The 24,930-nt window shown below is 45.9% G+C and overlaps 2 protein-coding genes and 1 long non-coding RNA gene across 4 annotated transcripts; all 3 read left to right on the top strand.

Annotated features, from left to right (window-relative positions):
• Positions 1–2,684: 2,684 nt before the first annotated feature.
• LOC123143306 (uncharacterized) lies at positions 2,685–7,277 on the top strand. Its single transcript, XR_006470790.1, has 3 exons — positions 2,685–3,816; positions 4,601–4,701; positions 6,879–7,277. It is a non-coding gene; the product is annotated as an uncharacterized lncRNA (long non-coding RNA).
• A 3,951-nt stretch (positions 7,278–11,228) lies between these two features.
• On the top strand, positions 11,229–14,815 carry LOC123142386 (uncharacterized). The gene is made up of 4 exons (XM_044561323.1): positions 11,229–11,323; positions 12,177–12,308; positions 13,003–13,101; positions 14,612–14,815. The coding sequence occupies exons 1-4, from the start codon at positions 11,264–11,266 to the stop codon at positions 14,813–14,815; spliced, it is 495 nt and encodes a 164-aa protein (XP_044417258.1). The 5' UTR covers positions 11,229–11,263.
• A 1,956-nt stretch (positions 14,816–16,771) lies between these two features.
• On the top strand, positions 16,772–23,797 carry LOC123143305 (uncharacterized). Of its 2 annotated transcripts, none has more exons than XM_044562169.1 (2): positions 16,772–17,948; positions 18,527–23,797. In XM_044562169.1, the coding sequence occupies exons 1-2, from the start codon at positions 17,267–17,269 to the stop codon at positions 18,577–18,579; spliced, it is 735 nt and encodes a 244-aa protein (XP_044418104.1). In that variant the 5' UTR covers positions 16,772–17,266; the 3' UTR covers positions 18,580–23,797. Both variants share the same exon structure in this region, with proteins under 2 accessions (XP_044418104.1, XP_044418105.1).
• The last annotated feature ends 1,133 nt before the right edge of the window (positions 23,798–24,930 follow it).

Genomic DNA, 24,930 nt, shown 5'->3' with positions numbered 1-24,930 from the left:
CTAATAAAGATAATAAGATAAATATTTTTGGTATTTTTGTTGTATAGATTGGAAAGTAAAGATTGCAAAATAAAATAAATAGGAAACTAGAATTGTAGATCGGAAACTTATATGATGTAAAATAGAAGCTTATATGATGGAAAATAGACCCGGGGGCCATAGGTTTCACTAGTGGCTTCTCTCATGATAGCATATATATCGGTGGGTGAACAAATTACTGCCGAGCAATTGATAGAAAAACGCATAGTTATGAGAATATCTAGGAAATGATCATGAATATAGGCATCACGTCCGTGTCAAGTAGACCGAAACGATTCTGCATCTACTACTATTAATCCACACATCGACCGCTATCCGGCATGCATCTAGAGTATTAAGTTCATAAGAACAGAATAACGCATTAAGCAAGATGACATGATGTAGAGGGATAAACTCAAACAATATGATATAAACCCCATCTTTTTATCCTCGATGGCAACAATACAATACGTGCCTTGCTGCCCCTACTGTCACTGGGAAAGGACACCGCAAGATTGAACCCAAAACTAAGCACTTCTCCCATTGCAAGAAAGATCAATCTAGTAGGCCAAACTAAACCGATAATTTGAAGAGACTTGCAAGGATATCAAATCATGCATATAAGAATTCAGAAAAGAACCAAATATTATTCATAGATAGACTTGATCATAAATCCACAATTCATCGGATCTCGGCAAGCACACCGCAAAAAAGTATTACATCGAATAGATCTCCAAGAACATCGAGGAGAACTTTGTATTGAGAACCAAAGAGAGAGAAGAAGCCATCTAGCTAATAACTATGGACCCGAAGGTCTGTGGTAAACTACTCACACATCATCGGAGAGGCTATGGTGTTGATGTAGAAGCCCTCCGTGATCGATTCCCCCTCCGTTGGAGCGCCGGAAAAGGCCCCAAGATGGGATCTCACGGGTACAGAAGGTTGCGGCGGTGGAAAAGTGGTTTCGTGGCTCCCCCTGATGTTTTTAGGATATAAGAGTATATATAGGCGAAAGAAGTACGTCGGTGGAGCTCCGTGGATCCCACGAGGGTGGGGGCGCGCCTACCCCCCTGGGCGCGCCCTCCTGCCTCGTGGCCGCCTCGCGGAGTTCCAGACTTCAACTCCAAGTCTTCTGGTTTGCTTTCGGTCCAAGAAAGACCATCGCGAAGGTTTCATTCCGTTTGGATTCCGTTTGGTATTCCTTTTCTGCGAAACACTGAAATAGGCAAAAAAAACATAAACTGGCACTGGGCTTCGGTTAATAGGTTAGTCCTAAAAATAATATAAAAGAGCATATTAAAGCCCATTAAACATCCAAAACAGATAATATAATAGCACATGAAACAATCAAAAATTATAGATGCGTTGGAGACGTATCAGTCGGCATGAGCGAGCGCGGGACGCAAGACATACCCAGGTTCGGGGCTCTCCGGAGAGATAACACCCCTAGTCCTGCCGAATGTGGTTTATGTGTAACAGTACAGAGTTGCTCCTAGAGCTGTATCGGGAAGAAGGAGGGCAGGCCAGGGCTTAGGCTGCTCCCTCTCCTGGAGTGTGGCTAGTCTAACTAGTCTGGCGTTGCTTGCTTGAGTGCGTGCTTGCCCGTATGCATGAGAGCTCCTGGGGGGTTTTATAGAGCAACCCCCCAGGGGTACAATGGTAATGTTACAAGGCCGTGGGGCCGGGTTGTCATCGTCCGGGAAGCCGGTGCTGGAATCCGCCGGGTGTCAGGGCTCGCCAGGTTCTTCGGGCGCGGGCCCCGCGGGCCTAGGGGCACTGTTTGCCGTCTTGTCGATCGTCAGGGAGTGCCCGGGTTGAGTCCGCCACAGGGGCGCTCCGTCAGGTCGCCGCTTGCTGGCGTCAGCAGTGACGACGGGTGTACTGTAGCCATGCCGGCCCTCGTCAGCGGGTAGGTGTGGCACTGTTGTCACGCCTCGGCTGACCAGAGGCATGGGCAGGGCACTGTTGCCTCGCTCATCCTAGAACGGAGACTTGTCCCATCGTACGGCTGGGATGGGACGGTAGCTGGCCCGTGGCTGGGTTGAGGAACACGCCAAAAAGGGAGCTGGCTTGTTGGAGAAGTCTTGGTGTGCCGGGTTCGGCCGCCTTGTGCCGGCCGTTGGGGCCGGGTTGAGGAGTTCGGCCGGGTCGAGGGACTTGGCCGGGTTGAGCAACCCGGCCAAGCGTGAGCCGACTTGAGGGGCGATGCTGGCCCTGTTGTTTTTGAAAAGGATCCGGGTTCCGTTGCCTGCCCGGGGTTCATCCCCCGACAATGGATAAGAAGGGAGGAGGGAGCGGTGCGCAGGTCTCACAGAACATGTAGTCGTGAAAGGAACAAGTAGCGTTAGATCTCTTCCATGTACGTCCCGCGTGCGACCGACCCAATCTTCAGCTGCCGCACCGGCCACAGACGTTCCCCTTTAGAAAAAGGGCTATGTTCTCAAACAAAATAAACACAAGTTCTGGATCATGCAATGGCATTTTTTTTAAGAACACGGTTGCCATTTATCACTACGTTGTTTTTGAGTTTTTTTATTTATGCTTTTTAGGGGTTTTTATCTGAAAAGTCGCACATTTCAAAAACCGTGAAGAGGTGCACCAAATCAAATCCGCTTTACATCTCTTCGTGGGCTTCAGTCTACAGCCCATTTGAGAGCCTGCTGCACCTCACTTCACCTTTCCAATCCGCATCGGTGAGGCACGCGAGAAGATGAGTGGCCCCCGCTCGTCGGCGGCGGCGGCGGCGCTGGACGACGACGACCTGCTCCCCGAGATCCTCCTCCCTCCCCCGCGCCTCCGCCGTCTGCAAGTTCTGGCGCAGCCTCGCCTCCGACCCCGGCTTCTCCCGCCGCTTCCGCGCGCACCACCGCCGAAACCCTCCCCTCATCGGCTGCCTCGTCTATGATTTTTGCCAGGTTCGCTTCCAGCCTACCCTGGAGCGCCCCAATCGCGTCCCGCAATCCCGGTTCCCCTTCCCAATCGCCGCCGGCGGCCGCTTCCGGATCCTCGGATGCCGCCATAGCCTCGTACTCATCTTCCACGACTCACAGAAGCAGCTCCTGGTGTGGGACCCCGTGACCGGTGACCAGCACAGCCTGGACATTCCCCCAGGGTTCGCCAAGAAAGCCTTGATGAACGCGGCGGTGCGTCGTGCTACAGGAGATTTCCACCATTTCCAGGTGGTCTTGGTAGGCAACAGCGACATGCAATGCACACAAGCAGTAGCCTCTGTTTACTCGTCATCGACCGGTGTTTGGGACAAGCTTATCTCAACACCGCTTCCGTCCGAGAATTCTGGTGCTCCCACCATGGTTTACTAGGGAATGCCTGCTGTGATGGTTGGGGATTCCTTTTATTGGTTGCTCTGTGGGAATTCACAAGGAATCCTTGAATTTGATTTGGATAAGCAGAGCCTAGCTTTGATACCCATGCCAATGGGAAACACTGCAGACATGAGAGATGGCAATATTTGGGTTATGCTGGCAGAGGGTGGTGGCCTTGGTTTCGTCTTTCTGAGAGGCTTTCTTGCGCAATTATGGAAGAGGAGGACCAGTTGCAAGGGTGTTGCTTCATGGCTGCTGGGAAGAACTGTTGAATTGGATAAGCTACTTTCCCTGAATTTAGAGAAGCAGATAGAGCGCCCAAGGATACTCGGGTTTGCTGAGGTCAATAATGTGGTTTTACTGTGGACACTTACAGGCATCTTCACGGTCCAGTTTGAACTATTGCATTTCAAGAAAGTCCTTGAATCCAAGCACTGGTACAGCTATTATCCATTTGAAGGTGTCTATACTGCAGGTAAAAAGAAACCAAGTTATTTGATATTATTGGATTATTATTGTTGAGTTATGTCGTTTTACCTGTTTACTTTGGGTCCTGCATAGAACAAAACAATGGAAAGATTTGTAGAAGTAATATATCTGAGGTGGATCAGCAAACATTATGTAGATTAATCGAACTAAATTTTGTTGCGGGCCAATAGACGTACTCAAGAATTTCATAATGGTGGTATTAGTGCATCGCTGCAGTGCAAATGTTTCTCAAGATGAGATACACAGTGTTTTGAAATTGAAGACAATTACATGAAAAACTTGCTTGAACCAATTGAAATGTCAAAGAGGTAGCTCAATTGGTACATTCTGAAGCTTAAAGCTGGTTGTATTCCTTCCATTCAGTATGGTTATCTTTGTCGATCTTGCTAGTAATATTAAATCCCCGATAACGACCAGGTTTGATGTTTACAAAATAGTTTTTCACTTTTAGAAGAGTCCTGCTGGAAGTGACATATTCATTTGCTAGAGAATTCAGGCTAAATTTATTTCAAGATAATCTTAATATGAATAGTCATGATCACTTTTATTGCTAGCATTTATTAGTATGAGTATATTCCATTTTATCCAATGTGGCATGTACCGACTTAAGTGTAATTTTAGACACTTCTCCTTTCCTATCTGCTAATTTAATTTATCTATTCCTAATGTTGCATCAGGCATGAATTATTTTCTCAAAATGCAGCATGGTGTTTATCTACCTATTTGACTGTTCGTTGGAATCTCATTGGTTCCTTGACATACTATTGTAGATGGGGGCATTGGTGGTGGGCCATATGGAGCTAAAGCATTGCACAATATGTAAGCTGATTTCTCCTGATAGACATGCTATCGTGATGTAATGATTGAGCAGGTACTATCTGTTACTAGTAGCAGAATGGAATATTTTTCCCTTTCCTTTTACTTTTGCTGGTTGCTACATTGCATTGATTTTTTTTCCCGTGCTTATGGGTCTATCAAGTTCGAGGATGATTTGTTTGTTGTTCCAACTATGCAAATAGTTGATAACTAACAGCACCTCAGCACTTGGCTTCAAACTTCCTTTATTAATAATATGCGCCTGCCATTTCACATATAGCTTTTTTAGGGAAACCATTTCACATTATGCTGATGCAGAATCATTATCATATGTAATTAGCACTCACAGTTATTGTACAGTTATGCTAATCTTAGGTGGACTGGTTACGTATTTTCTCAACATGTCTCTGTTTATCAGTCTAACTCCCATAATCTCCAGTATAGTTCGTCTGATCCAAACTACATCTTGGCTGTTGTGGTTTGTGTGCAATCTGATTTCTTCAGTTTCGTTCATTATAGATATTTAACAATTTTTGTACTGAACGCATAATAGAAATGGCATGACTAGATTCATATTGAACACAACTCTCTTCAGGAGTAGTTGTCTGTTGCCAATGTTTTGTTTTTGATATCGTGCAGAGTAAAAAAGGGTGTCGTCTACTTGGTCGGAAGGAAGTATCAATGAATATAATGATTCATGATCTTCCACTGGATAAATTTGATTAAATTCTAGATTATCTAGCTCGTCATTTCTAAAGAGTATGCCGATGAGCTAGAAAAACCAAATGTTTGTGCTCTGTTTCTCCATGAGCCCCTTATATGCCCATGATAAGAAAGAAAGTTTCACAAGATTTGACAAGCTAGGAAATGTTCTAATGGAGTTATCTGAACCACTAACCTTTTAGGCTCTACTGAGACTAGATGTAGCCAACAAGACCTTGAGAAATTGAAAGTGTGCCGCTACAAATTAACTGTCTTCCTACTACTCTTCTCTCTTTGTACTGTTGGTTCTGTCTTCCTCATCAGCAATCCATTCTTTTCGCCATGCTTTCACCCAGCTACCTTCTCTTCTATTTACTGATGTTTTCCCCCTCTCTGCTGGATGCGCTCTTTTGCTTACCCTCACTTCCTTCCAGCCGCCTTGTGTTCAGTTTTCCTCTTTAGCCCCCCCCCCCCCCCCCTCCCTCCTCTCTGGTTCCTTCTGGTGGTCTTCTCCCTTACACCTCAGATGACCGATGACTTAGGAGGGCCCTTCTCATTAGCTATTTGTGCCTGCTCATATATGAGAATGCTGCCATGTTAAGTAGTAGCGGAATGAAGTACTTCCGCATTCCTGTGCCCAGTGGACCTTTTTTTAATTACCTTTACCTATTTCTATATTGCCTTTGGTTGATATTTTTTGGGTATGACCTATCAAGTCCTAGCGTGACTTGTTGAGCAGCCTTCAAACATCCTTTATTTATACGTGCTTATAACTATGCCATTCTGCATTGCTGCTCATTTTGGATTGTCATCGTACAAAATGAACTAATGATTTTCACAATATTTGAAGAACGTGTCTTCATTAGATATTGAGGAACAATATCCCTATGATTTCACTTGCAGTTATTGTAGATTTATGGACGGCTTTTCTACTGTTGCGTGGTTTGGTTAAAAATTTCTCAGTATCCATTGTTTTCAGTATAACTTGCATATGTAATTGGCCATTAGCCACTAGTATAGTTTGTCTGGTCTAAACTACATGTAGCTATACTTCGTGTTGTGTATTACTACAATTTCTATGTTTGTTAACATAGTATCTTTAGTAGTGATCAAAGTGTTGTTTATAGTGTAAAAAATTGGCATGTATTTTGGTCAGGAGGAAGTACAATTAATAAGATGATGTACCATCCCATGCTTGAGGCTTTATGGCACAAATCTGATTAAATTCACTTTGTTGTACGGTTCTAAAAGGCACGGCTACTGGAAACCAGATGTTTATGTATTTCTACTCCATGAGCCCCTCATATGTCCATAATAACAAAGAATATTAATCCTTTCATAAGCTAGACAGTTCAGCATTTGCGTCCATAATAACAAAGAGTATTGAAGTTTTGAACCACTGATCTCTTAGCCTCCACTGAGATCAAATTGGCAAAATAATAGAGAAACACTACAAATTGTCTATCGCCACTATGTGCAGGTTACCTATTGCTATTATCTGTTGACTAATTGAGATTGATATCTCCACAGGTGTCTACTGTATTCTGGTTGCTGAGATGGATGAATGGGCTTTGCGAGGAGATTGACCCTCTATGCAGCACGCACCGGTCAAGTGGGAAGTTGAATTGTGTTGTTCATTGTTTTATTTTCAAACTTCCCTCTGCTGTCATCTAATTTCTGAACACAGTTGGCCAACTGGCATGATGAAGATAGAGTGACTTGCCTGGATTAATGTTCCACTGACACAATTAGCAAGCTTAGCTGATGGCCTGATGGTCTTTGCTTGCAATTTGTGTGTGTGTGTGTGCGCGCGCGCGCGTGTTTGTGTGCCCATCCTCTCACTGTTTCTATCTGACTATGTTCCATGTTGTCGGGCCGGAGATTTGGATGTCGAATTTATGCTCATGTCCCATGTGGAGTGCTTCTTTGTTGTTCAATTCTATCTTTTTCTGGTGCTGTTTGTTAGCGATTCAACGGAGATGAGGCCAGTGCTATTCTGCTACTGGCCGTGGTATGCTTTCTTTCTTTTCAGTCTATATGATTGAGATGCGGTGAAGGATCAAGGATTTCATGAATGGGCTGGCATTTAAAATAATTATATGAGTTAGATTCGGAAGGAATGGAAGGTCTCACTTATTCTGGATGCAATAGTTTAGGTTGTTGTGATGAGGACAGTGATAGGTGAATCAATTTGCAGACTTGTGCAGATAAGCTGTTCTGAAAATAAGCAATCCATCTCCCAACTAAGGCCACCGAGATTTGGCAGCACGCAAATTGAGACCGAGGCAAACCGGTTGCGATGGAGGGTGCAAAAACATTGTCAAGAAAGCTTAAGGGCAGAAAAAAAAAGGAGAGGCAAGATAAGAAATAGACTAGAAAACATTGTCGCCAGTCAGGATGAAGAGCCAGGCGACAATATGCCAAATCAAGAAAAATCACTAGTCAGATGTCGCACCATCGGCGAAATGGAGCATTCTAAAAACACGCTAGCCGGCTGGGGCCACAAATGGCAGCATACCGGGCTGCCAGCAAAGTCCCTCTGCATCCGAACAAAACCAACGGGCGAGCGCGGCCCGCAGAGCCCCCATCAGTCCCCACCACCTAGAGAAAAGAAATCAGACAATTAAAAAAGTTCACGGATTTGAAATAAAGTTCACGCATTTGGAAAAAGTTTACGAATTCGAAATAAAGTTCATGCATTTGGAAAAACTTCACGGATTTTAAAAAGTTCATTCATTTGAAAATGTTCACAGATTTGAAAAAATGTTCACAAATTTGAAAAATGTTCTTAGATTTGAAAAAAGTTCCCTGATTTAAAAAATGTTCACCAAATAAAAAAGTTGACACATTTGTAAAAAAAATCAAAGAATTTGAGAAAAAAAATCAAAATTTGAAAAAAGTTCGTGAATTTGAAAGAAACTTCAAAGAATTTGAGAAAAAAATAAAAATTTGGAAAAAGTTCATGCATTTGAAGGGAACAAGTAAAGAAAAATCAAGAGATCCTAAAAAAGCAAATAATTGAAAACAAAAAACAAAAAGAAAAAAAGAAAATTTAAAAGATATAAAAAAGATTTATGAAAAAGAAAAAAAGAAAAACAAAGAGCAAAACAGCCCAGATAAAACTGGTTGACATGCTTCTAGAAGCTTACCAATACCGAGGTGTGCCCCGTGTACGAGTATCGAAGGAACCAACACATGGATAGTCATAGTGGAGAGTAACTTAGACTAATAACATGCATATGTTACTACCTTCATAGTGGTTAGTGCCATAGTTATGATAACATAGATATCTTAATTTATTATTATGTAGAGTCATCTTTTATTAGAAATTGCTATGTGATGGTAAAATATTATGTAACTCTATTTGATTCTCTACTCTTTAATTATTTGTTAGATAGGATCTGGGCGCGTGGAAAATGCCTATGGAGCCCGAGCTCAAGGGAGCTCAATATTTTAAAAAAAATCAGAATTCATATTCAAAGCTTCAAAAAAAAATCCATGGAGACATACATTTTCTGCACGAACGTGTGAAAAATCATTTGATTTTGTTTGTGTTTTGTAGGCTGCGCAAAAAATATCAAAGTTCTGGCCCCAAAAAAATTGGTCCATCTTCGAAATACTTTTTTGGCTTTTTTCTGTACGCCATTTGTGAAAGCATATGTTATGAATTTTCGCATATACTCCCTCCGATCTTTTTTAGCCTGCATATAAGTTTTGTCTGAAGTCATACTATCTCTTATTTGACCAAACATATAGAAAAAAGGATAAACATTCACAATGTCAAATCAATATTTTTAGATTCGTTTTAAAATGTAGTTTCATAGTATATATATTTGGTATTGTAGATGTTGATATTTCTTTAATATAAACTTGGTCAAACTTTGCAACGTTTACTTGAAAAAAATCTAATACGTGAAGTAAAAAGGACCGGAGAGGATACATAATACACATGTGTGTGACTGTTCACAAAATTTTTCACGCTGTAGAAATTTGGTTTTTCAAAACGACCTCCCTGGAGCTGGGCCTCCAAACGAGAAAGAAAACCTAACGGGCCTCAATCTCGCTCGCAACCTGAATATTCTCCTATCCCAGTGTGACCTTTTACTCAAAAATAAAATAAAAAATCCCAGTGTGACCTACACTTCGAGTCCACCACATCCCACCCCCTTGGCGACGACGAGATGGCGGCCAGCTTCCGCCGCCGCCTCCGCCCGACGTCGGCGCCGCCGCTGGACGGCGACGACCTGATCGACGAGATCCTCCTCCGCCTCTCCCCAGATCCGTCCTCCCTCCCGCGCGCCGCGGCCGTCTGCACGCGCTGGCGCTGCCTCGTCTCCGACCCCGGCTTCGCCCGCCGCTTCCGCCTCCGCCACCGCCGCAGCCCTCCCATCCTCGGCTGCTTCGTCACGGAATTCGCACCGACGATCGTATCCTTCGTTCCTACTCTCGAGGCCCCCAATCGTGTGCCCGCCATGGCCTTGCAGCTCGGCCTCGACTACGGAATTGGCAACTCCAGGCTCCTCAGCTGCCGCCATGGGCTCCTACTCATGCTCCTCTCGTCGTGCGAGATCCTTGTGTGGGAGCCCTTCACTGGCGACAAGCACCTCCTTGCTATTCCCCCAAGGTTCATCGGTGATGAGAGACAGATCACTGGGGCGGTGCTCCGCGCTCCCGGAGTCATTCACCCCTTCCTGGTGGTCTTGTTGGGCATAGACAAACAAGACTGTAAACAAGCAATCGCCTGCGTTTACTCGTCGGAGACAGGCGAATGGGGCAGCTTCATCTCCACTCTGCTTTCCGATGAGGAGGCTGATTGCTTAATGTTTATGAGGACGCCCGATGTGCTGGTTGGGGATTCCCTTTTCTGGTTGGTTGACCTTGACCAGAGTTCGTTACCAATCCTTGAGTTCGATTTGCATAGGCAGACCCTAACTGTGATACCAGTGCCACCAGTGGATACCGAGGGTCGTGGTGGATTCATGCTTATGCGGGCAGAGGGTGGTGGGCTTGGTTTTCTATTCCAGTCAGGCTGCAATGTCCAATTATGGAAGAGGAAGATCGATTCTGATGGCGATGCTTCATGGGTGCTCGGAAGAACTTTTTTTTTTTGGACGCTGCTACGGCGGGCAAAAGCCGGCCTGAACAATTTTCATTTTCAAAACCAAGATCGAGATACAAACACAACGGCTACAACAAGTAGCACCCAACCCACAAGAAAGGGACAAGGAACAACAGAAGAAGAACCAGAAGCAAGCTACAACAAGCAGCCAACACCAAGAACTTAGCATCCATCATCAGTAGGCAGACCAAGAAGAGCAGGAACTAGCATTGTTGGATCAGACGAAAGGAGATCCGACACCGAGAAGACGTTGAGGAGAAGTCGTCTGCTGCCCTGCGATCACTCATCACTTTGAAGAACTAGGAGAGTCGCAGCCACCGTCGAAGGGTTTCCCATTGCCTAGCCACGCCGCGACAGAGAGGGCCGCTGACCGTGCCGAAGGGCAATGTTCCGCCGAGACAGCCCTGCACCTCCTCTGAGCCACACCACGGCCTCCATCACAGATAGAGAGAGCCAGAACACTATGCGAGACAACAAAACCTCAAGTGTCGTCGAAGGGCACCAAACTCCGAGTCGTCACCGCCTCCACGAGCCCCCAAGAGAGAGGTCGACCAACAGCCCCAAGATGACCAAGGCAAAGGCTGCCGCCACATATCACTTCCACCGCCGCCACCAAGCAGACCAACAGACCAACAACGCTCCAACCGAGACACCAACCAACCCATGACGGATCCATGGCTCCAAGACTATGCCCCCAAGGGGGAAACGACATCAAAGATGGCGTCATCGTCCAATCCAAGGAAGGATTTTAGGCTTTCACCCGGAGCACATCAAGAACAGGCTATGAAGCTTCACAATGATGCCTTCAAGAAGGGAAGTGGCGCCCGAGGGCGTCACCATCATCGTTGCCGACAAGGTCAGCAGTAGGCCTTCGCCCGAAGCTTCACAGCCTGCACCTCACCGACGCACATAGGACGCCGAGTCCGGCAAGCACATGAGCGCGAGATCTCACCTCCCCCTGTCAGACCACGGAAGCGTCCTCGCCGTGTCCAAAAAGGAGCCCCCCCACAGACGCCCTTGCTCACCATGAGCACTGACGCTGATGGAGAGGGGATCAATCCAGGCCGCAGCACCGGCACCACCACGGACAGAGCCAGATCCGTGCCCCCATCAGCTGCCAGCCGCAGCAGAGACCAACCCCTGCCTCCGACCACACCTGCTGCTCGCCATCCCACTGCCGGCCTACAGCCTCCGCCACCAACCTCTGCCGAAACGCCCCACGCCTAGGCGCCAGATCTGGACGTGGTCGACAGCAGCCGCCGGAGATTCGACCACCCAAGAGAGGGTGCATCACCTCCGGGCAAGCCGCGCCCAGCCAGCCCGAGTCCGCTGCCCTCCACCCCCCTTGCCTGCGACCCGCGCCGCCGCGCACAACCTCCCCGCAGCCACACGCGCACGAGGCACCACATCCAGCCACCTCGCGCCAGATGGAGACTTGCCCCGCCGCCGCCGTCCCCGAATCCAGGCGAGCTTTGCCGGCCGGAGCCTCTGGCGGCGGCGAGACGATGGAGGGGCTAGGATGGAGAGGCGGCGGCGCTAGGTTTTTCGCCCCCGAATCACCAGGGAGGGCGACGCGGGGGCGGGGGGGGGGGGGGGCCTCGGAAGAACTTTTGAACTGGACAAGATACTTTCCCTGAATTTAACGGAGAAAGAGTCCACGGTGATACTAAGCTTAGCTGAGTACAATAGTGTGTTGTTGGTGCGGACAGCTATCGGCGACTTCATGGTCCAGCTTGAGTCATTGCAGTTCAAGAAGATTTTCGTGCTGGAACGTTTCAAGAAGATTTTTGAACCCAACTGTTGGCATTCCCATCAACCATTCGAATGTGTCTTCACTACAGGTAACAACATGCATTTACTGCTGGTATAACTAAACCAGGTTTATTATGATACTTGGTCAATGGAATTCTGATCACACATCCTTTTGTGTTAAGCTCACAATTTAAGTAGTGTTGTTTCATTTATTCGTTTGCTGCTTGATGATCTCTTTATCTTATGGCAATTTGTTATGTACTGCTCTGCCCTCATGCTTGTGTAATGGTTTTTATCTAATTGTTATGACCTGGAAAATTATCCAAGCGTATCCTGGACTCTAGAGGTATCTAGTTTGTCTATCCCACGGGTTCTGCTTGGTGTAGCAGAGATTGAGAATTCTTTGCATAATAATTGTACAGTACTAAATTTCATTGTTACCTGCCTACTGGCATAGGCAAGAACTGCATAGTAGTAGTGAGACTTGGCTTGAGATTTATGAAACAACTGTTTATTTAACACTGACAGGCAAATCCAATTCATTTTTTAATAAATTTAGATCATTTTTTCAGGTTAAATTTATTCAAACACAATCTAAATCTGAATAGTTGTGATCATTTCTGTCGATAGGATTTATCAGTATAAGCATATTTAGTTTTCTTCACTATGACGTTGAACGAGCTTGAGTAATTCTGGATAACTTCTTCTGACCAGCCAATAGTCTTGAGTGTGCATGTTTTCCATTTCCACATGACACACTGTTTACTTGACTTCTGCTTGTAGAAAGATGTGCTGCTGGGGGAGACTATGGAGCTGAGCTTCTGCTTGATACATAAGATAATTTTCCAGTTAGACATGCTATTCGATCTACCGGTTGAGCAGGTAAGCTTATGCCCAGCATATAAGTTGAGGCATCTGAAATATATTTTTTGAAAATATATGGCTCTCCTTTTTATTACCACTTCTCGGTTACCAAATTACAAGCGAGGACTCCACGATTATCTCTGACCCTTTGGCCTGTTGCCCACCTGGCCGTCTCCCATCATGCTTTCGTGGCAGGCTGCATCTTGGATCTTCTCTCCTGTCTTTGCTTCCTCATCTGCCTTCCATTCCTTTCGCCATGCTTTCACCCAGCTACCTTCTCTTCTTTTTACTGATGTTCTACTCCTCTCTGTTGGATGCGCTCTTCTGCTTGCCCTCACTTCCTTCCAGCCGCCTTGTTGTTCAGTTTTCCTCTTTAGCCTCCACACCCCCTAGTTCCTTCTGGTGGTGCAGGTTCTTCTCCCTTAGCACCTCAGATGACCGATGGCTTAGGGCCCTTCTCATTAGCTATTTGTGCATACCTTTGTGCCTGCTCAGATATGAGAATGCTGCCATGTTAGGTAGTAGCAGAATGAAGTACTTCCCCTTTCTTGTGCCCGGCCAGTGGACCTTTTTTTGTTTACTTTTACCTATTTTTATATTGATTTTAGTTGATATTTTTCGGGTTATGATCTATTAAGTCCTAGTGTGACTTGTATGCCATTCCTCTATGTAAATAATTGATAACTAGCGCTACTTAAGCAGCCTTCAAACATCCTTTATTTGTATGCGCTTATAACTATGCCATTCTGTATTGCTGCTCATTTTGGATTGTCATGGTACACAGTGAACTGATGATTTTCGCAATATTTCAAGAATATGTCTTCATTTGATATTGAAGAACAATATCTCTATGATTTCACTTGCAGTTATTGTAGATTTGTGGACGATTTTCTACTGTTGCTTTGGTTAAACATTTTCTCAGTATCATTATTTCCATTATGACTTGCATATGTAATTGGCCATTAGCCACAAGTGTAGTTTGTCTGGCCTAAACTACATGTTAGCTATACTTTGTGTTGTGTATTACTACAATGTTTATGTTTGCTAACCTAGTATCTAGTAGTTATCAAAGTGTTGTTTATGATGCTGTTTATACTGTAAAAAAATGGCATCTATTTTGGTCAGAAGGAAGTACAATTAATAAGATGAAGTACCATCCCATGCTTGAGGCTTTATGGCACAAATCCGATTAAATTTTATTTGTTGTACAGTTCTAAAAGATATGGCTATGACTGGAAACCAGATGTTTATGTATTTCTACTCCATGAGCCCCTCATATTCCATAATAACAAAGAATATTAATGCTTTCATAAGCTAGACGGTTCAGCATTTGCGTCCATAATAACAAAGAGTATTGAAGTTTTGAACCACTGATCTCTTAGACTCCGCTGAGATCAAATTGGCAAGATAATAGAGAAACACTACAAATTGTCTATCGCCACTATGTGCAGGTTACCTATTGCTATTATCTGTTGACTAATTGGCGCGTCAAATTATCTGTTGACTAATGAGATTGATATCTCCACAGGTGTCTAGAATTGTATTCTGGTTGCTGAGATGGAGGAATGGGCTTTGCGAGGAGATCAACCCTCTATGTAGCACGCACCGGTCAAGTGGGAAGTTGAATTGTACGAGTTCAGTGTTTTATTTTCAACCCCCCCCCCCCCCCCCCCTCTGCTGTTATCTAATTTCTGAATACAGTTGGCCAACTGGCATGATGAAGATAGAGTGACTTGCCTGGATTAATGTTCCACTGACATAACTAGCAAGCTTAGCTGATGGCCTGATGTCTTTGCTTGCAATTTGTGTGTGTGCTCGCCCTCTTAGTGTTTCTATCTGACTATGTTCCATGTTGTCAGGCCGGAGATTTGGATGTCGAATTTATGCTCATGTCCCATGTGGAGTGTTTCTTTGTTCTTCAATTCTTATCTTATTCTGGCGCTATTTGTTAAGGTATTATAGTCATTAAAATAGTCCAATCTGTTGTGCGTTGCCTGTTGATCGGGATTGATCGCCGCCCTTATTATCTTCCATTTATAACTTTATCTTCCACTTAAAATAGTCCAATCTTTAGGGAACAAACTAAACAAAAAAGATTTGCAATCTTCTACATTCATTCATTAACAATCAACTTGAAGTGTTTCTCTTGGAAAATATGACATTATATCATTTGATCCACCATGAAAAGTAGTTTCATATTTTATCTATTAGGTATTGCAGATGTTGTTATTTTATTCAATAATCTTGGTCAAACATTCAAATGGTTGATTTGCATGGAAACCAATATAGCTTATATTCTGGAACGGAAGGAGTACTGTTTAAACATGAGTGCAAAAATATACTCACCAACCTATAGCCAATGAGGTCTCGTGCTATGCTGCTACCGCACTCGGCGACAAGTGTGGTTCAGTTGGTGGCGAGGTATGTTGTTGCGGACGAAAGCCATGTTCCGGCTTCCGGCACCAATGAAGATGTTGCCCTAGAGCGCCGTTGTCCTTCTTAAAGGTGAAGTCATGGATCTTTCACACCTCTCCCACCTATGCGCTCTCCAGGCAAAAGCCTTAGATCCAACTTCTGGACTAGATGATGACGACGTTCTAGATATCATAACCTCCTTGGAGGCATCATTGTGGAGTCAATGACCACACCCTGCTTGTTTGACGTCTTGGTTGGAGTGTGGTTGGCTGGTTTGAGGTATGTGCTTGTAGTTGGCGATGGTGAGGGATGATGGTTGTGTTTTCTCCTAGTGTTTTCTTGCCGAGGGGTACGCATTGGTCTTGTCGTCCGACCAAGTTTAAGTTTGTGGAGAGCCTGATGCTCTCATCTGAATCCGGATCCCCTCATTCCCTATCAATACTCTTCCACCTCCTTGACGGTGTTGTGGTGTGGTAATTAGACGACCAACCTCTGCCTTGCTTGGTTAGATGAAGATGAAAGTTGAAGTCCCCCTCCATATTGGTTGTCTCGACGAGATTTTTGATTGCAAGCGGCGAATCTTTCCATCCTTGTAGCTCTACTGGTGTTTCTTTCTATTGTGGTGTGGTAATGATCTTATTATGTATTCCTTTGTAATTTCTTGGCACTATCGGTTCTTCTTCTTAATTAATGAAACGTAGTGTTGCTACATTTTCTCAAAATAATGTTGTAAGCGGGCATATTTTGTTGTCAGAATCGGATGGCTTAGAGTCATGAGCTTAAGACTTTCAGCTTTATGATCTGAAACAAACAGATATTTCGAATCAGCTTCAGTGGCAAAGCTTGAATCCGATTCGGGTCATTTTCAATTATTAATATTGTTTGAAGCACGCCCGAATCATCTTTGCTTGTGAAGCGAATCCACAGCTAAAACAAACGGTAAGTTAGATTGGAAGGGGCGGCCTATGGGGTAAGTTGCCACACAACCAACGCCTTTAGCACCGGCCTTTAGAAAATTCGACAACAAATAATTAAGTTCCTGGGGACAAAATAGAAAAATATTACTTGAATTATATGCTCGTCATGGGCTACTCATGACTATGAACGTTTTTCAAAAATTGAGTACAAATCTCTCTATGCATGACTATGAACGTTTTTCAAATATTGAGTACAAATCTCTCTTGTCGAAAAAAGAAACGAACAGAAGAACTAGATCTGTTTTACGCTCGTAATGGGTTTCTAATGTTAGCACAACCACAGCGTTGGCCTGGCCCGCACACCCATTGGTTCCAGTCCAACACATCCCGCATGAGCCGCCTCCACCTCCGCCCCCGCTCGTCGGCGGCGGCGCCGCCGCTGGACGACGACGACCTGCTCCCCGAGATCCTCCTCCGCCTACCCCCGCAGGCCGCAGCCGTCCTCCCTCCCCCGCGCCTCCGCCGTCTGCAGGTTCTGGCGCAGCCTCGCCTCCGACCCCGGCTTCTCCGGTCGCTTCCGCGCTCACCACCGCCGCAACCCTCCTCTCCTCGGCTGCTTCGTCAAGGATTTTCACCACGTCCGCTTCCAGCCTACCCTGGAGGCCCCCGATAGCATCTCGCAAGCCCGCTTCTCCTTCCCGATCGCCGCCGGCAACCGCTTCCTGCCCCTCGGATGCCGCCATGGTCTCGTACTCATCTTCGACCTCCCTGTGGGTAAGCAGCCGCAGCTCCTGGTGTGGGACCCTGTCACCGGCGACCAACACCACCTAAACATCCCCGCTGGGTTCGACATGGGGAAAGCCTCAATCGGCGCAGCTGTGTTTCGTGCTCCCGGAGACGACATCTGTCATTTCCAGGTGGTCTTGGTAGGCAACAGCGACATTCAAAGCACACAAGCGGTCGCCTCTGTTTACTCGTCGGTGACCGGCCTATGGGGGAATCTCGTCTCAACAGCGCTGCCGTCCAAGGATTCTGGTTTTCCCACCATGATTTACATGGGCATGCCTGCTGTGATGGTTGGTGCTTCCTTTTATTGGTTGCTTATTAATGGGGATTCACAAGGAATCCTTGAATTTGATTTGGATAGGCGGAGCCTATCTTGCATACCCATGCCAGTGGAAGACACTGATGGTATGGGCCATGGCAATATTTGGGTTATGCCGGCAGAGGGTGGCGGCCTTGGTTTCCTCTTCCTGAAATGCTTTTGCGCCCAATTATGGAAGATGAAGACCGATTGCAAGGGTGTTTCTTCATGGGTGCTGGGAATAAGTATTGATCTTGACAAGTTACTTTCCTTGAATTCAGAGATGGACCCATGGATAGTAGGGTTTGCCGAGGACAATAATGTGGTGTTACTGTGGACATCTGTCGGTGTCTTCACTGTCCAGTTTGAATCATTGCAGTTCAAGAAACTTTTTGAATCTACATATGGCTGGTATCACTATTATCCATTCGAAGGTGTCTATACTGCAGGTAATAATTAAGAAACCAGTTTATTTGAATTTCATAATGTTAGTATTAGTGCATAGCTGTGTTGCATATGTTTACCAAGATGAGATACATAATATTTTGAAATTGAAGACAGTTACATGAAAAACTTGCTTGAATGGTTGAACCAACTGATATGTCAAATAGGCAGATCAATTGGCATATTCTGAAGTTGAAGATAGTTAAATTTCCTTCATTCAGTATTGGCATCGTTGTCGATCTTGCTAGTAATATTAGATCCATATAAGACGACTTGGTTTTATGTTTATAAAATAGTTTTCACTTATAGAAGATCTGCTAATTGTCTGAGTGTGCATATTCTTCGTTTTATGACATCAGTGAGTATACCGTTGATGTGAGTGATTATATAGTGTTATTGGAATATTCTTTGTATTTGATGTTATATGTGGTTTTGTTTATCTGTTCCTAAATTTGCATCAGGCCTGAATTATTTTCTCAAATTACAACATTGTGCTTATCTAAATATCTACTCAATCCGCTCCTTGTACCTATTTGATTGTTCTTTGGAATCTCATAGGTTCCTTCACTTGTTATTCTTGTAGACACAGGCATTGGTGGTGGAAACGATGAAGCTAAACTTTTGCTCAATACATGATATGATTTATCCGGATAGACATGTGGACGTGATGATTGAGCAGGTAAGTATCTATTAGTAGTGGCAGATTGAAATATTTCCCTTTCCTTCCCTTCAGAGGGTATTTTTTTGTTTTGCTTTTGCTCGTTGCTACAATGCATTGATTTATTTTCTGTTGTTTTTGGTCTGTCAAGTTTGGTGGTGATTTATTTGTTGTTCATCAATGCAAATAATTGATAACAAGAAACATCTCAGCACTTGGCTTCAGACTTCCTTTATTTATATGTGCTTACCATTTCACACTATTGCTTTCTTAGGGAAAACATTTCAGATTATTGCTCATTTAGGATCGTTATAATACCTAATGCTCGCTTGCAGTTGTTGTACAATTATGTTAATCGTAGGCAGTTTTGTTAAATATTTTCTCAACAGCCCTCTATTTGTCAGCCTAACTCTCGTAGTTTGTGTGAACTAAAGTACAGGTTGGCTGTTGTTGTGGTTTCTGTGCAGTATAATTTCTTCGATTTCGGTCACTATAGATATTTGATAATTTCTGTACTGAACGCATGATAAAAATGACCTGACTAGATTCATATTAAACACTGCTCTCTTCACGAGTAGTTGCCAGTGTTTCGATTTTGATACTATGCAGCAGAAGAGGTTGTCGTCTATTTGAACCGAAGGAAGTACAGTATCAGTTAACAAAATGATGCGTGATCATTTACTTGAGGCTTCCACTGAATGATTTTGATTAAATTTTAAGTGTTAATCTAGCTTGTACATTTCTAAAGAGTATGCCTATGAGCTAGAAACTACATGTTTCTGCTCTGTTACTCCATTAGCCCCTGATATGCCCATGATAAGAAATAAAGTTTTACAAGATTTGATAAGCTAGGATGTTACAGTGGAGTTATCTGCACCACTAACCTCTTAGCCTCCGCTGAGGCCAGATGTAGCCAAAAGCTTGAGGATATGCTAACTATAGATATTGAAGGTGAGGAGAGCCTCCCAGCGCAATGTCAAGTGCGCCCTGTTTACACTTAAGCCACCTGGGTTCGAATCTCCCCACCTACCTAACAACGAAAGTTAAGGGAGGGAACTCCCCCCTTTAACCTTGTATAATAGATATTGAAGGTGTGCCTCTACAAATTAACTATCCTCCTATTGCTGTTCTCTCTTTGTACTGTTGGTTCTGTCCGATATTGCTGAGTTGATTCAACTTTGAGCTTTTGGCACAATTTCCACATTGTTGAAGCTAATGCCTACTGTCTGAATCGGACAAAAATGTGGGATAAATCCAGTGGATTTTGCATGAATGAGTATCACAATTCGGTTTAGCTGACAACATTGGTTGCTCTGCAGGTATCAAGAGTTAGGTTTCGTCGTCAGAGATGAATAAATAGGTTATTTAATGTATGTTCTTCCATTCTGTATGGTGTGCATGGGTCCTGTGATGTGCTCCTCCACAAGGGAGATGACCTTGCATATATATCATGCACCAGTCAAATGTTATGTGAACCTGTAGGAAGTAACATGCCGTGGTCAACTGTAGCTTGGAATTGATCTTCAAGCTGTGAACTGCCGTCTATTATCCGATTTCTGTAGGCAATATTCCTTCTGGCGTCAAGAGAAATTAGCATGCTTCAGTTAATGCATTAGCGTCGGCCCTGTCACTGAATATTGGAGTTGCCTGCGCTATTTTGTGTGCGCATATCCTTTTTTTCAGCCTCGTTTGCTCACGTCCCACAAAAACTCTGCGTGTGTGTCTGAATTTGTTTTTCAAAAAGATATTATTGCTCCAGGGACGCTTTTACGAGTTGAATTAATTTGCGCCTATTCAGTAGCAATGCCACTGGGAGTCTGGTTTATCTTCTTTCTATGGGATATGGTTAAGTCTTGGGTCAGTTGGCTAACATCTGAATTTGAATTCTTTCATGACTTGATCTCTTAAGTAAGAAATGAGACATCCAACGATGTATGCCTGCGTGTTTCTGTGCTTCTGGGGAACATGGTTTGTTGCTCCTTTCAACTAGGGATGATGAGCCTTTATTTTTTCTTGGAGAAAAAAAATAGTGAATCTTGCACCGTAGAATCCTCTCTTTTGACTGGGATGGAATGCATTTTTTTCCTTTCTTATCATTTTAGGAAAAATGGTTGAATCACTCTATGTATGGTTTCAGTGAAATCAGAAACTAAAAAAGGTTTAATGAAATGAAAGCCTATACATTGGATTTTTGGGCTCAACCACAAACCTGACATCAGATTTTTGACCAAATCGAACGTTTTTTATGGCCATTTATGTTTGCCGAGGATGGCAAGCAATGTCAAATCCGCCTAAATTCATTTTTTGTCAGAAAATTAACGTGCTTGCAAACTAAATTTGTTATCCTCGCGCCAACATAAATTGCCATAAAATAAAGAATTTTGGGCTTCAGTCTCACTCATGGGCTTTATTAGGTCACCTGCACCTCACACTCCAGTCCATACTCGACATCGTGCCTGCTTCTGCTCTCCACATTTCACTCTTCCCGGCCCGCACCAGAGAGTCACGCGAGAGGATGAGCAGCCCCCGCCACCGCTCCCGCTCCTCGGCGGCGGCGCCGCCAGACGATGACAACCTGCTCGCCGAGATCCTCCTCCGCCTCCCCCCGCAGCCCTCCTCCCTCCCCCGCGCCTCCGCCGTCTGCAAGTTCTGGCGCAGCCTCGCCTCCGACCACGGCTTCTCCCGCCGCTTCCGCGCGCACCACCGCCAAAACCCTCCCCTCCTCGGCTGGCTCATCAATAATTTGTACGAGATTGGCTTCCAGCCTACGCTGGAAGCCCCCAATCGGGTCCCGGAAGCCCGCTTCTCCTTCCCAATCAAGGCCAGCAGCCGCTTCTGGCCCCTCGGATGCCGCCATGGCCTCGTACTCATCTCCCGCTTCTTGCAGAAAGCCGCGCAGGTGAAGCTCCTGGTGTGGGACCCCATAACCGGCGACCAGCACCTCCTAGACATTCCTCCAGGGTTCCACAGCGAGTCGATCAGCGCGGCGGTGCTTCGTGTTCCTGGAGATATCCACCATTTCCAGGTGGTCTTGGTAGGCAACAGCGACATTCAAAGCACACAAGCGGTAGCCTCTGTTTACTCTTCATTGACCGATGTATGGGACAAGCTCATCTCAACACCGCTTCCATCAGAGCATTCTGGTTTTCCCACCATGGTTTACACGGGCATGCCTGCTGTGATGGTTGGGGGTTCCTTTTAATGGTTGCTTTATGGTTATGGGAATTCGCAACAAATTCTTGAATTGGATTTGGATAAGCGGAGCCTAGCTTTGATACCCATGCCAGTGGGTGACACTGGAGACATGAGAGATGGCAATATTTGGGTTATGCCGGCAGAGGGTGGTGGCCTTGGTTTACTATTCCTGAGAGGTATTTGTGCCCAATTATGGAAGAGGAAGACCGATTGCAAGGGTGTTGCCTCATGGGTGCTGGGAAGAACTGTTGAATTGGACAAGCTACTTTCCCTGAATTCAGAGATGGAAAGAAAGCACCCAAGGATACTCGGGTTTGTTGAGGACAATAATGTGGTGTTGTTGTGGACATCTGTTGGCATCTTCACGGTCCAGTTTGAATCATGGCTGTTCAAGAAAGTTTTCGAATCTAGCGCCTGGTATCTCCATTTTCCATTCGAAGGTGTCTATACTGCAGGTAAAAAGAAACCAAGTTATTTGATATTCTTGGATAATTATTGTTGAATTGTGTACTTTTACCTATTTACTCTAGGACGTCCATAGAATGAAACAACGTCCACAAAGATTTGCAAAGATAATATATCTGAGGTAGATTAGCAAACAGTATTATGTAGAGTAATCGAACTAAATTTTTATTGTGGGCCAATAGACATACTCAATAATTTCATAATGGTGGTATTAACTATTAGTGCATCGCTGCAGTGCAAATGTTACTCAAGATGAGATGCACAGTTTATAGAAATTGAGGACATTTACATGAAAAACTTGCTTGAACCAATTGAAATGTCAAATAGGTAGCTCAATTGGTACACTCTGAAGCTCAGAGCTGGTTATATTTCTTCCATTCAATATGGTTATCTTTGTCGATCTTGCTAGTAATAGTAAATCCCCAATGGCGACTAGGTTTGATGGTTACAAATTAGTTTTTCACTTTTAGAAGGGTCATGCTGCAAGTGACATGTCCATTTGCTAGAAATTCAGGCTAAATTTATTTAAAGATAATCTTAATATGAATAGCCATGATCACTTTTATTGCTAACATTTATTAGTATGAGCATGTTCCATTTTTATCCAATGTGGCATGGACCATCTTAAGTGTAACTTTAGATACTTTTCCTTTCCTATCTGCTGTTTTATTTATCTATTCCTAATTTTGCACCAGGCATGAATTATTTTCTCAAAATACAGCATTCTGTTTATCTAAATATCTTGTTAATGCCCTCTCGTACCTATTTGACTGTTCGTTGGAATCTCATTGGTTCCTTAACATATTATTCTTGTAGACGGGGGCAATGGTGGTGGACCCTCTGAAGCTAAACTTTTGTACAATACATAATCTGATTTGTCTGGATAGACATGCTAAGAGCATCTCCAGCCGCGCCCCCAACAGGCCCTCCCCAGGCGTTTTTGCCGCGCCGGCGCCGAAAAAACGGCCCAGTCGCCCCCCGGAAGCCCGTTTTTCGCCGGCTCGGGCCGAATCTGGTGCCGGCGGACCCAGGCAGAACCCGACGCCCTGGGGGACGCCAGGGGCGCCGGCACAAGCGAAAAGGCACGCGTGGGTCCGCCCTGTCGGCGAGTCGAGCGCCTCTTCCCGCCGTTTCTCCCCGCTTTTCCCCCAGTTCCCTCCAATTTTCTCCTTTCCTCCCGCCATTCTCTCTCCCGCTCGCCTCCCAGCCGGCCGCCATGGCACCGAAGAAGTACATCGTCCCCCGCGCCGCGGCAACCGCGACCGCCTCCGTCGCCCAGCCGAAGCAGAGGAAGCAGAGGAAGCCGAGGGCGCCGCCGTCCAAGCCACCGGGCATGACAAACGCATGACATCCCCCCGGCAACCACGCGCTGTACGCGCCCTGGGGCCAGCAAGGTGTCGGGTCTCCGACGCCGCAGCCATGGGGATCGCCGGGCTACGCCGACAGGGACGTGCACGGTGGGTTCAACCCAAATGTCACGTTCCCCCATGGACACCCGGCCCAGCGCACGCCCTCGCCCGCCTTCACCGGCGTGCAGTACCCTCAATACAACTACTCGCCGCCCGCGTACGCGTCCTCCCCGACGCCCCCACGTTTACAAGCGCATTGACAAGTGCGACAAGTGGGCGGAAGTCCGGCGCACCCTCGAGAAGGCCAAGGAGACATACAAGCCGGACGCGCCGGCTCCGGGCGCGTCAGAAGGGCGGCCGGACGGCAACAAAGGTGCCAAGAAGGGGAAACACGCCGAAGCGGCCACCGCTCGCGTGCAGGAATCCATCCAGCACTGCCTCGCCGACGCACAGGCCCGGGCCGTCCTTCGTGAAGAGAAGACCGAGGCGCGGTGGTCGGCGTTGATGTCGACAAGCGCCGTCAAGCTCGACCTACTCCGGACCAACGTCGCCGCGAAGAAGAGGAACACCGACCTGGCTTTCCTGCTGGGCGGGGCGGACATGCTCCAGAGCACCGACGAGGCGGTCAAGGCGTGGTACAGGGCGCATGTCGGCCTCATCCTGGACCAGCTTCCCTCGACGACGCCGCCCACGCCCACGCCCACGACGACGCCGCCCACGCCCACGCGCACGCCGACGCCGCCAACAAGCCCGACCGATGATGCCGCCGAGACTGCCCGCAGCGCAGAAGCCACGCCGCCAAGCACAGAGACCCCGTCAAGCCCGCGCACGCCGACTCCGCCGACGCCGGAGGCCGACCTCGCCGTCTGATGCGTGTTTCTGTTCTGATTTTTGTACGCCGAACTTTTCATCGATCGCCGATCACCGCTTGATCGCCGGATTGTGGCGTTTATTTTTGGGCGCGGGAATGAACTACGTTTGAATTTGCCAAGGCTGGGGGGGGGGCCTGGGGCCGTGGCTGGGAGCTAGGCCGCCCCCAGGGGCCGAACTAGCGCCGGCTCGCCCCCAGGGCGCAGTTTTTCGGCGCCCTGGGGGGCCGAACGGCTGGAGATGCTCTAACGTGACGAAATGCTTGAGCAGGTACTATCTGTTAGTAGTAGCAGAATGAAATATTTTCCCTTTCTTTTTATTTTTGCTGGTTGCTACATTGCATTGCTTTTTTTCCTGTGGTTATGGGTCTGTCAAGTTTGAGGATGATTTGTTTGTTGTTCCATCAATGCAAATAGTTGATGACTAACAACACCTCAGCACTTGGCTCTT

This window comes from Triticum aestivum, chromosome 6D (assembly GCF_018294505.1).
Source record: "Triticum aestivum cultivar Chinese Spring chromosome 6D, IWGSC CS RefSeq v2.1, whole genome shotgun sequence".
In the NCBI taxonomy this organism is placed as follows: domain Eukaryota; kingdom Viridiplantae; phylum Streptophyta; class Magnoliopsida; order Poales; family Poaceae; genus Triticum; species Triticum aestivum.
Note: the sequence above shows the minus strand (reverse complement) of the source record. Positions and strands in the feature narration are given on the sequence as shown.

Excerpts from the sequence above, each read along its gene's own strand:
- LOC123142386 (XM_044561323.1), top strand. The coding sequence starts at position 11,264 with ATGATGCCTTCAAGAAGGGAAGTGGCGCCCGAGGGCGTCACCATCATC. Across the intron at positions 12,309-13,002 it reads CGAATGTGTCTTCACTACAG|AAAGATGTGCTGCTGGGGGA; the intron begins GTAACAACATGC and ends TTCTGCTTGTAG. Across the intron at positions 13,102-14,611 it reads TCGATCTACCGGTTGAGCAG|GTGTCTAGAATTGTATTCTG; the intron begins GTAAGCTTATGC and ends ATATCTCCACAG.
- LOC123143305 (XM_044562169.1), top strand. The coding sequence starts at position 17,267 with ATGGGGAAAGCCTCAATCGGCGCAGCTGTGTTTCGTGCTCCCGGAGAC. Across the intron at positions 17,949-18,526 it reads CGAAGGTGTCTATACTGCAG|ACACAGGCATTGGTGGTGGA; the intron begins GTAATAATTAAG and ends TTATTCTTGTAG.